General features: G+C 39.7%; 1 protein-coding gene across 3 annotated transcripts in view; it reads right to left on the bottom strand.

The window, feature by feature from the left end:
* ext1c (exostoses (multiple) 1c) overlaps window positions 1–12,021 on the bottom strand; it is an 89,811-nt gene that overhangs the window by 4,091 nt on the left and 73,699 nt on the right. For all 3 annotated transcript variants that reach the window (XM_039659344.2, XM_089122912.1, XM_089122913.1), the window contains exons 6-11: window positions 11,419–11,538; window positions 4,978–5,110; window positions 4,100–4,218; window positions 1,798–1,893; window positions 1,439–1,525; window positions 688–848 (exon numbers count right to left, since the gene is read on the bottom strand). In XM_039659344.2, coding sequence (XP_039515278.2) covers window positions 688–848; window positions 1,439–1,525; window positions 1,798–1,893; window positions 4,100–4,218; window positions 4,978–5,110; window positions 11,419–11,538 — 716 coding nt within the window. The remainder of the gene's footprint in view (window positions 1–687; window positions 849–1,438; window positions 1,526–1,797; window positions 1,894–4,099; window positions 4,219–4,977; window positions 5,111–11,418; window positions 11,539–12,021) is intronic.

The following is a 12,021-nucleotide window of genomic DNA, read 5'->3' on the forward strand; positions in this document are numbered from 1 at the left end:
TCCTCAAAAAAGCAAGAATGCTCCTGAACACACACTCGTTCTCACACCTTTTAAAGGTTTACAACCTAATTTGCTGAACAGAACAATCACCTGACAAAGCCAAAATAAAAGTGATTGAGTTGGAAATTTGAGTTGTCCTTGTGTCCTTTGGAAGTTGAACAGGAGAAGAACTTGACATATATATTTTTAAATGACACACTGTCTCTTTCTCTCTCACACATATGTAGGCTAGTTATAAACTCTTTAGACTTTTAATGATTAGTGCTTTATTTTTACGGTTTGTGGTTAAGAATCGCGTAAAATAAATCCCTTATTTTGGGGATGGATTCCGGGAAATGTCCCTTATTTTCAATGTTCAATGTTGACAGCGTACGCTTGCTTTGTACATGATATGAGGCCCCAGGTCTCTGCGCTAGCATTTTTCGACAAGTTAGCACGTTACGATAGAGCAGGGTGCAGCGGGTGCACGGACAGAGGACAAATTATGGGTGTGGACATGGGATGGAGTTCAATTGTCTGATTGACAAAATACCATAAAATTGCATCATTTTATATAAATGAATATAAAAAAAGTCTCAGCTGTGTTGAGGGCCATATTAAGATTTTTTTTCATGGTCATTTTTTTCAAGATTTTTTTTCCAAAATCCTTTAGCAGCGCCCCTAAGCATGTGTCAGCGGTGTCGTTACCTGTGATAAAACGCGGCTCCGGTGAGGACGATGGAGTACTCGTTGGTCCATTTAGAGGTGTAGCCCCAGGCTTTCTTTACAGGGTCCCAGAAATGGCTCCTGGGAGGGTAGCCGACAATCCTCTCGGGAAAACTCCGCCACACATGGAAAGCAAAATTGATCTGGTAGAGTCGGATTAGAGAGGAAAAACAATTCTTTAAACCAGTGTAAACTGAATTCACATTATAAAGTTGTTTATAAAGCTGTGCATCTGTAAGAAATGAAACTGTTTAACACTGTTAACATTCTATAATTGTAATAGATTTAAAAGATTCAATCATCTTGCAACACAAAAATGTTTTTATTTTTTCCCCCTTATAACACACTTTTAACATGAATACGGAAATAATAAACTTTAAAAGCATATTCCCAAGTGCAAAATAAATGTAATGTTTGCAGATACTTAATTGCATGTTAGTTTCTAAATGCACTTAATGAACACAATAACGGTGATCTGAAACAAAAAAGATAAATGAATCTATCTATCTACCTATATGCTGTGTGCACATGCACTTTAATAATACGGTGTGATCTTGTTTCTTTAGTCATTTTAGTTTTTAACAGCACTTTAAACTCACAGTAAAAACAGTTTTTTTTAACTTATAAAAACTACTGAAATTAAGAAAATTCTGAGAGTGATGTTACATACAAGAGAAGTCCTACTCTGAAGGTTTTAACCTGAAATACATTGTAATTTCACAGTAAATCTCACCTCGCTGGTCAACAGCACCGTGTCTTCATCCAGACTCAAGACCGCCTCTGTCTCAATAGCAGCATGTGGAAGGAATCGGCTGCTTGTCTGCAAACACAGAGAAAAAGGTGTGTGTGTGTGAGAGAGAGAGAGAGAGAGAGAGAGAGAGAGAGAGAGAGCATTCCTTTTTCTTTTTAAAAAAAATAATCTTTATTTTTTTTTTTTTTAATTGATTAATTGATTTTTGTGATTATTTGTTCATTGCATATGTAATGGCCAATGCTTTGGCAATACTGTACAAGTCATGCCAATAAAGCTCATTTGAATTGAATTTGAATTACAGACGCGACTCGACTGTGCTCTCGCTTCAATATACTCACTTTCCTCCTGCCATCTGTGACGATAAGCGGCACGGGCATCGGCGGCCACTTACTGCGCTGAGGGAGCGACTTCTCACTGTTCCACAGGATGATGATCTGACAAGAACACACAGTCTCACTATCACAGCATATAGAACTGTTCTGTATAATCTTGAATGCTGTAGAGCAATAGACTTAAGTTTGATCTCTTTTTAAAGACTTTTAAAAAGTGAACTTAAAAAAAGTTACAGAATCTTACGTTTTTTGTTATGAAAAAATCTGAACAAATTGAAACAAAGTTGAGCCTGATATCTCAGTCGGATTGGCCCTGTCCCAATATCCACACTTGCGCCCTTATGCATGTTCTCGCTAAGGGTGCAAGACTGTAGGGTGTTCCAATCATAGACTGTAAAAAAGATGTCTATGATTGGATGTCTTCTCTCTTTTCCATCGGAGAGAAGTGAAGCCGCCAGTCAGTGTCCCGATATGGTGCTGACATCTTGGTACTTGAGTCTGCGCACTTGAGTTTTCGGGACCAGACATGCACAGTCGTGAGCCGGAAGTAAAGCCGCGAAATCAAGGCCCCGCCCTCACTCTCGCAGAATCAATCGCAAGCACACGCCCCACATTTTCTTAAAGTCCCCGTGAACCGGAAGTTGCAAACGATTTTTCTCCAGTGCTGTGACGTATTTCCAAGTGAAACGGAATATTGAACAGAGGGCAGGGTTTTACTCTAGCGCTCCTCCTCTCCACCTCTCGCTCATAGCAAACTAACGGTTTGAGGGGAGTGGTTAAGCGTTTCCCCACCCAAACTGTGAAACCTACGTCATCAGAAAAAGAAACCGTTCCAGACCGGAAGTAACTTTTCAGATTTTGATTAAAGATTACCAAGGTAAAACATTTTTTTAATATATTTTTACGTGCACGGATTAATTGTTAACCACAAGACTAGTAATATGCGCTAACAAAGTAAATACCCAGATAGCAAACTGACATTGAATCAACGTGGAAACGACGTCTCTCATGACATTGAAACAACGTTGATTTGCTCATCGAATTAACGTTGAACCAACGTCAGACGCGGCATTCTTCAAAGCTAAATGAAATCGAAAATTGGTTTGCTTTCATAACGTTGAAACAACGCGTTGATTTCAAGTTGATTTTCCGTTAGTTTTGAAAGAATGACGCATCTGACGTTGGTTCAACGTTAATTCGATGAGCAAAACAATGTCAGATCAACGTTGTTTCGATGTCATATTTCCACGTTGATTCAATGTCAGTTTGCTATCTGGGTAGGTTCAATTTTGATTTCACGGGGACTTTAAGCGGCCTCTGTCTGCTCCGTTCATCTCCAATGATGTCCGCTGATTGCAGAACCTCGTTAAAATAAATACAACTACTAACTACATAATCAACATTATGAAAAAAATTCCGCTGGTGCTTCAGTGACTACTTCGCTCAGAGAACCTGTCAACTACAGCTGTCAATCATGACGTCAAAACACCGTTTTTATAGCATCAAATAACTAACTAAAAACAAACTTATTTTAAAAACAAACACTTGAAATTAAATCAACGTGATAGAAACTACAGTAAATGACAAAAGGATATGTGAAGTGTAATTTAATTGTTTAGATGGTCTCACATCTCGTTGAATAACATGGGGAGGCGGGGTTTATGACATATACTAGGACCGGTCACAGGGGGGTGCGATCGAGACGCTTTCGCTTCACTTTTGAGGGCTTGTGCGGCACGCTTGGTCCCTATCCTTGGTCCCCCCAATCATCAGCGCACTTAAAGGGTTAGTCCACCCAAAAATGAAAATTCTGTCAGTATTTACTCACCCTCATGTTGTTCCTCTACTGTATGTGTTTATTTGTTCTGCTGAACACAAAGGAAGATATTTTGAAGAATGTTTTAGTCAAACAGATCTCATTCCCCATTGACTACCATAGTATGTATTTTTTCCTACTATGGAAGTCAATGGGGTGTATGGAAGTCAGTGTAGTGTGGACATTGGGACAGGGCCATTGTGTTTGGCTGCAGTACCAAACGCTTCCACTGGATGAAATCGTCTCCTATTAATTTCCAATGCACTCATTTTTGACCGTGAGAAGCACAAGTGTGGCTATTTTTTTTCAGGACCTTTTAACCTGTTCGAATCATGTCCATTATTTTTTTGTTGTGTGTGTTCACACAGCAAGTACCAAAACTTTATTTTGTACCATTCCGATGAAGGAAATTAAAAAAAAAAAGTTTTTTTTAAATTGTTTTATCAAAAATGACCGAAGTGGGTTAAGTTTGTGAATTTCAATAATACTGACCTGTGAGCAATATTTGGATTTGGAGACGACCTGAAGGAGCTTCATGATTGGCTGAGACTGTGAGACCAGAGGTGAGGTGGCATGAATGACCGCAGTGAACTCCTGACCCGGGCTGATCCCTACATCCACAGAGGACAGAGAGTCAGCGCACCGAACTTTAGGACACTTTGGCTGCGTCCCAAATGGCATACTTTCTTACTATATAGTTACTCTAAAAAGAGTAGGTGAAAATTCCTGGGTGATCTACTATTTCCAGTGAGATTCTGAAGTGTGTATATGATGGACACGTTAATATCCCATAAGGCCACGGGAGAGGATTTGTGAATGGCAGTGAAGTTACGGTAGGTCATGTGATGACGACAATGCGCCCGTATTACATTCATACTGTATAAAACATATTTATTTAGTGGTCTCTTACTATATGCATAATAGATACATGCTAGTTGCAAAGTAAGATATAGTTAATGTCTAAAGTGGACTGTTTGAATAAAGTGTTACTGAAATTGCTAGTGAATTTCGCAAATAATCAACGCATTCTCATCAGGGCGTCATATAGGTGACATTGCTTTTGACATTGTGTCTAAATCCCACGCACATGGCACCCTTTAGTGATAATATAACACGCTTCGGTTATGGGTAGGTTTAGGTCTGGGATAGAGTTAGGGTTACACCACTAGGAGGCGCCTTCTGGCCCGTATATATCTGCGTCATTGACGCTAAAGGGTAACATGTGCGTTGGATGTATACGCGCATTGGCAAAGGCATCAGTATGTGACGCCTTGGGGATGAGACCAGGCTGAAATAATTGCAAAGAAGCAATTTCATTAAACATGAACTTTTTAGTTTTCAATATTATATTTAGAAAACCGTGCACTTACCCAGGTTGTAGTAATAGAAGGGGTAGTGCGCCAGGTGTGTGGAGTATTCGGGCAGAACCAGCAGCCCTCCAGGTAAGGCGTTCCACATGAACTTATTTCTGGAGATGTGCGAGTAAACTCGATCCTTTATGATCTGAAAGACGTTAAAACAGCAGCATTAAATATAACTGCAACACAACAGTAGTTAATGTATTAACTAACATGAACTGACAATGAGTAAAACATCTGTTACAGTATTAACGTTACTTAATGAAAATACAAATGAAGGTTTTTGATGAACACATTCCAGGATTTTTCTCCATATAATGGACTTCAATGGGGTCCAAACTGTTCAAGATCCAAATGAGAGTTTCAGTGCAGCTTCAAAGGACTTTAAACGACACCAGGCGATGAATAAAGGTCTTATCTAGCGAAACGAGCGGCGATTTCAAAAATAAATATCAAAGTTTAAGTTTTATAAGCACAAATGCTCGCCTTGCTCTGATCTGTGATGAGCGTTCGTGACCCTCCTGGGTAACACTTTATTTGAAGGGGTGTGCATAAGACTGACATGACACTGTCATAAACATGACATAACACCTGTCATGAACATGAAGGAGTCTTTATGAATGTTTATGACTGTTGTCATTAAGTGTCATTCGGTAAATTATGACACTTTAAATGCAAAGTTGACATTGTTTAAAATGTCTTTGCTATGACAACTTGACATTAACTAAGACAAAAATGTCTTGGTTATGACAACTTGACATAACCAAGAAATCATAACCTGTTAACCTGTAATGTGTTAACATTACATTACCCTATCATATGTTATGGTTGGTTTTAACTTTGGTTGTTATGACACCATTATAACTGTGACATGAATATTTTACTTGTCCTCAAGTAAAGTGGAACACATTGTACTAGTTATAAAGATGTCATTAAAGGGTTAGTTCATTCATTCATTCATTCATTCATTCATTCAAGCACTTTATTTGTCCCCAGGGGGAAATTTGAAGGCACATTACAGTAGCTTACATAAGCACATTGCACAACCAACACTACACAGCACATATCATTAAAAAACTAAAACCTGAAGAAATCATTAACTCCTATTAAAGTTCAAGTTCATAAGCTGGACGGCCCTCGGGATAAAGGTTACTTTCCTCCTCTGTGTCCGACAAAGCGGAGGGTATAGCCATTCAAACTCCGAAAACAGAATGTGAGAGGGGTCATTAATAATCCTACGTGCCACCTTTACAGTCTGTTGGTCACATAAGGCAGTAAGAGTACGAACAGGCTGGTCATTGATCTTTGAACAGACCTTAACCACGCTCGACAGACGGTTCCTGTTTAGGAGAGTGATGGAATGAAACCAGCTGATAAATGAAAAAGTTATTACATTTTCAATGAAAGAATAATAAAATGTCTTAAGAATAACTTTGTTAACCCCGAATGACTTCAACTTCCTAAGTAGATATTGTCTCTGATGACACTTTTTAAGGATTTCCTCTGTATTGGTGGAAAACCTTAGCAGGTTATCGAAGGTCGATCCCAGGTATTTGTATGTCTCCACTATCTCCACTGGCTCCTGCTGAATAATAGTGGTGACAGCCTCTGCTAATTGTCTTTGTTTGGGTGAGAAGGTAACAATCATGTCTTTGGTTTTATCTATGTTCAGCTCAAGACAAGTCTTTCCGCACCAAATTAAAAAGTCCTGCAGGGCTGGTCCGTGATGTTGTACATTACTGGAAAGCAGAGACAAGAGGACTGTATCATCAGCAAATTTCACACAATGGCAGTTTGGCTGGACGGATCTACAATCATCAGTGTAGAGGATGAAAAACAGTCATGTTTAGTTTACCCAAAAATGAAAATTAAGTCATTAATTACTCACCCCCATGCTGTACCAACCCCGTAAGACCTTCGTTCATCTTCGGAACACAAATAAAGATATTTTTGATTGAATCTGAGAGCTGGATCAGTCCTACATAGACTGCCTAAGGGACTGGCTCTTGACGGCCCATAAAGTCATTAAAGAAAAGGTTTAAATATTCCATGTGCCTACAGCAGCTCAATTATAAGTTTATCAAGCGACGAGACTACTTTTTGTGCGAAAAAAACATAAATAACGACTTTATTCCACTATTCCATTACTTCCTTATGGGCGCATGCGCGAGAACTGAGACGAGGACGTTCTCATTCGTCTACTGTACTTCTTGTTACCGGCTGCTCACCGCTTAGGAGTTTTACCGCCCCCTACCGTATAAAATGATGATCCATATATAAGGCGCTCCGGATTATAAGGAACACTGTCGTTTTTTGAGAAGATTAAAGGCTTTTAAGTGCACCTTATAGTGCGGAAAATACGCAAATTGAAAAGCGTATGTACAGCGCGCATCTTCCTCTGCTTGTAAACAGAAAGTTTTGCGCTTCCAGCTATATCAGCACATCATCTTATACGGTAGGGGGCGGTTAAACTCCTAAGCGGTGAGCAGCCGGTAACAAGAAGTAGACGAATGAGAACGTCCTCGTCTCAGTTCTCGCGCATGCGCCCATAAGGAAGTAATGGAATAGTGGAATAAAGTCGTTATTTATGTTTTTTTTCGCACAAAAAGTAGTCTCGTCGCTTGATAAACTTATAATTGAGCCGCTGTAGGCACATGGAATATTTAAACCTTTTCTTTAATGACTTTATGGGCCGTCGAGACAAGAGCCAGTCCCTTAGGCAGTCTATATAGGACTGATCCAGCTCTCAGATTCAATCAAAAATATCTTTATTTGTGTTCCGAAGATGAACGAAGGTCTTACGGGGTTGGAACAGCATGGGGGTGAGTAATTAATGACTTAATTTTCATTTTTGGGTGAACTAACCCTTTAAAGAGCATATTGCAGGTAAAAAAAAAATCGAAATTTATAGATAACCTTGTATGAAAATACCATATGAAAAGTTAATGCAGGATTTAAAATGTTTTAAAACAACATAAGGGCACTAATTTAGAAGATAAAGTGAGCATTTCTTGGACTGCTAGTAAAAACGGCTTTTTTTTCAACATCGCGTCATTTGACGTCATATCAGGGAGCCGCAGCCTCGGCTCAGTGGAGAGTAGGCTGGTGTTCAGTGAGAGCGCTTGTCAGTCAGTGTGCTTTCGATAGTTTTTGGATTTTAATTTATCATCGTCATGGTAAATTATTGTGTTTGTGGAGATTGCAAAAACTCCAGCCTGTCAGGACTTCAAGATCGAGTCCACAAGTTTCCATTACAATAAAAGTGACGGTGCTATATAGCCTATCTTTCGTTCCTGGTGCGGTTTGAGCAGGTGAAGAGACGGGATTTCTCTTCTGCATCGGCTCGGGAAACGCGGTCGTGTGTAGCGTTCACTTCAGATCAAATGATTAGCATCCCGCAATATGATGGAGTTCAACATGGTATGCCGAAGCAAGAATATTGATCGTCGTATACTACCAATATGGCATCTAATAGTGTTATAGGTAACTTAGTCATGTCATGCCCTAAATAGAACTTGTAATTGAAAAACAAAATTGGTTGTTTAAATACTCAAATCTTTAATGTTCTGTTTATGTTATAACCTAGGTGAAAAATATGTATTAAACATTTACCTGAGTATGCTTTTAGTATAGAAATATACTCAAGTAAAGTTTTTATACATTTAATAGTATATAAATCTACCCTAAACATACTAATGTCTGCTGACCTGTTATAGGATCATAATAATCTGTACAATATTGTGAGCACAGTGTATATCGTTAGCGAACGTGTATAGCCTACTATAAGCACGTCTCTCACCTAAAAGGCACCTGTCCTGTTCTCCACTGGTTCTCCTCACATCACAGCTCAATTTTTCTCTGACCATTCTGTCTGACATTATCCTGGCCTGTCCCTGATCTCTTTAGCATAGCAGGCTCATAACTTTATGGCTTGATCCGTCATACGAGTATTTCCTCAGCGTCCGAAATGTCATGCGATCCATTGTTTTCCTGTTGTGTGAATCGACGGCTCTCCCGCTCATTGCGTCACGCCCGCCACGCCCATTTTCAGACGCGGAAGTAAAATTTTCTCACAAAAACGACTGCAGAAGCTTCTGTAGCGTGTTTATACGTATATTTTAAAGAAAATCTAGTTCCTACATTGTTTTTATATGCATTGACTCGTTGGGTCCTCTAACCTGCAATATGCCCTTTAATGTCAAGTTGTCATAATCATAGTTTATAAACGATGACACAGAGGCTCCCGCTTAGCTCTATGATTGGGTGTTATCAGTCATGACGTATCCTTCCCTGATTGTCATTCACTGTTTACACCGGCACGTGCATGCCCAGTGTTGGTGAATGGTCACGTGATCCGCGTTTTCAGCCGTTTTAATGTGGATGGAGATCATTTCTAATACGCAGATAAAACGCTGGTGTGGACGGAGATCTTATTCGTTTTAATTCTCCGTTTTTAAACGAAAACGTGGTAGTGTGGATGGGGCTTTATTCATCGTCTGGTGTCGTTTAAAGCCATTTGAAGCTGCACTGAAACTCTCATTTGGACCTTGAACTGTTTGGACCCCATTAAAGTCCATTATATGTAGAAAATCCTGGAATGTTTTCATCAAAAACCTTAATTCTTTTCGACTGAAGAATGGACATCTTGGATGACATGGGGGTGAGTAAATTATCAGCAAAAGTTTTTTTAAAAGTGAACTACTCCTTTAACTAAGATTAACGTAGCCTACAGTTCATTATAAGTTTGTTAACTATAACAAACCTTGTAAAGTGTTACCAATATAACAATCACATAAAATCAAAACCTATGATGGAAAAGATTTGTAAAGGTGAAAATCACCTTTCAAGTGTAAGAAAACAAATATTTGCAGCAATTTACAGTTATTCGTATGTTTAATGCATGTATTGTGAAACTGCAGCTGCTTACACAAAATAAATATGATCCGTATTATCCTGACTTCCATTTGTCCACGCTTACACTTTTGGCATGTTTTTTCCCCCCACACAAATAGGACAAAAGCACCGCAGGACTGTGAATAACAGCAGAGAATGTCTAATTGAAGAGAATTGGCACTGGCTGGTTACTTCCGGGTTCTGGACTGGCTGCAGTTACACGTCTCTGTCCATGCGGGGGCGCTCGCGGTCGAGTGCAGAATGAATGGGAGTCAATGGGGTTTCACCCCCAGAAATCCACTTTTCTCAGGATGTAATTTTTTGTCAAGTAATTTGAAAGTTGCATTCAAAAGGGAGGACTAAGATAATACACTCAGCTGAAAATTGCATTTTTAAGTTCACTTATCTGTTCTAAAAATCCGTTCAAAACTGTGATGACGTCACACAATAGCAGAATGCTAGCGTGTTCCAGCCAACTACAGCCTAGGACATAAGTACTCGTTCATTCGACTTTTGGCCTATAATCTATATTGAACTTGCGGAATCAACAATAAAATCTATGTTAATTTAACGACAAGCAGGTGAAAGAGACACTTTTAGCCGTTTAGCCCCATAGACTCCCATTCATTCTGCTCTCGCCCGCGATCACCTCCAGTGGAATTCTAATGGAACTGCAACCAGGATGATACACACAATGGTGCTAGTAGGAAGTGCCAAGGCTCTCCGTTAGACGGGCTCTGATAACAGCTATTTGCAACTGAAAACAACAGAGTCAGGAACTGCACAACAGATTGATCGCGTAAAATCAACCTTTGTGTAAAAAAATCGGCAAATGTCTCTGACTTGTAGTGAGTGAGTGTGAATAAAGTTCCCGAAATAACCCGATTTGTAGTTGTCTTTATTTGAGCAACGCTTACAGTTTTGGCACGATTCTCTCATTAAGTTTTGCACGTGTGAAGAGGAGGGCGTGTCCACCTTCTACTGTAGCCAATCATATGCGCTTCTCGCTGACTCTCGATTTACTCTGCCAGAACCATAGTTAGACTGTAAAAGGCCAGAACACATCAATATCTTAATTTGGCTCGTCGTTCTCGTTGCAAAAATTGTACTTTTAATTCACACATACATGGTACATAAATAAATCAATAAATCAAGATTGCCTAATAAGCTGTGCACCATTAGGCTGAATATGAGTTATGGATAAACACTTTTTTACACCATCACAAATCTTCTTTTGCAGTTTGCACATGCAGATTTTATTTACGCTTGCAATCTTATGTATATTTTCACAAATCTTACCCATTATGGCATCATGAAATTACCTTTATAAACACCCCAGTCATTTCGTTTTTTTTTTTAGAATGATCACTTACACCTGTTGGCCAGCAGGGGGCGCAGTTACGCCATACTTCTGTGCATACTTGACATCTCATTTGCCAATTAACCTAAGGGCAGGGAACTAAGTATGTGCTAATGATGTATGGCATCCTGTGCTGGTTTAATTTCCCCGGGCAGACATCCTCTCTGTCAGACACACACACCTCAGTTGACCCAGCTCACCTCCAGTGTGGTGAGGACAATCTTATCCACGGAGGAGAAGTATGCGTCCCAGAGCATCTGTGTGCGCTGTCTGAGGGCCAGAACCCGGTCAGGGGACACCGCCCGCACCGTGGACGGAACCTGACGGACAGAACCAGAAGATCATTGTGTAAGTCCAAAACCTCAGCCGAGTTTACCTGTCGACCTCCTCCACAAACACACTCTCTCAGACACACACGTTTAAAGTCGGTTGCACACCGTTTCTACTAAAACCGGAAGACTTTATTTGCGTTTTGGCCGTTCATTTACACGACGACTGTGTTTTGGTATGGGATGAATTTAATCTGAAAATGATTGCACATGCATGCACAATTATCCTTGAACTTGATAAAGAATTTACTATCTAATCCTCATCCAAATGCCTTAACTTGCGTGTCAAAATTGAGAATTAAATGAATGTGCAGCAATTTGTACAAATCTTGTGAAACAAATGTTTTATATCACAATTGTGCAGCAATTTGTACAAATCTTGTGAATACAAATGTTATAAAGTATAAACTAGGTAAAGTATAAACGCCTCGTCCGTTTGGAGAGGTGCGCGCGGAGCCTCGTGCGGACGCGTCG

The sequence above is a fragment of the Pimephales promelas genome, chromosome 18 (assembly GCF_988280905.1).
Source record: "Pimephales promelas chromosome 18, fPimPro1.hap1.1, whole genome shotgun sequence".
NCBI lineage: Eukaryota > Metazoa > Chordata > Actinopteri > Cypriniformes > Leuciscidae > Pimephales > Pimephales promelas.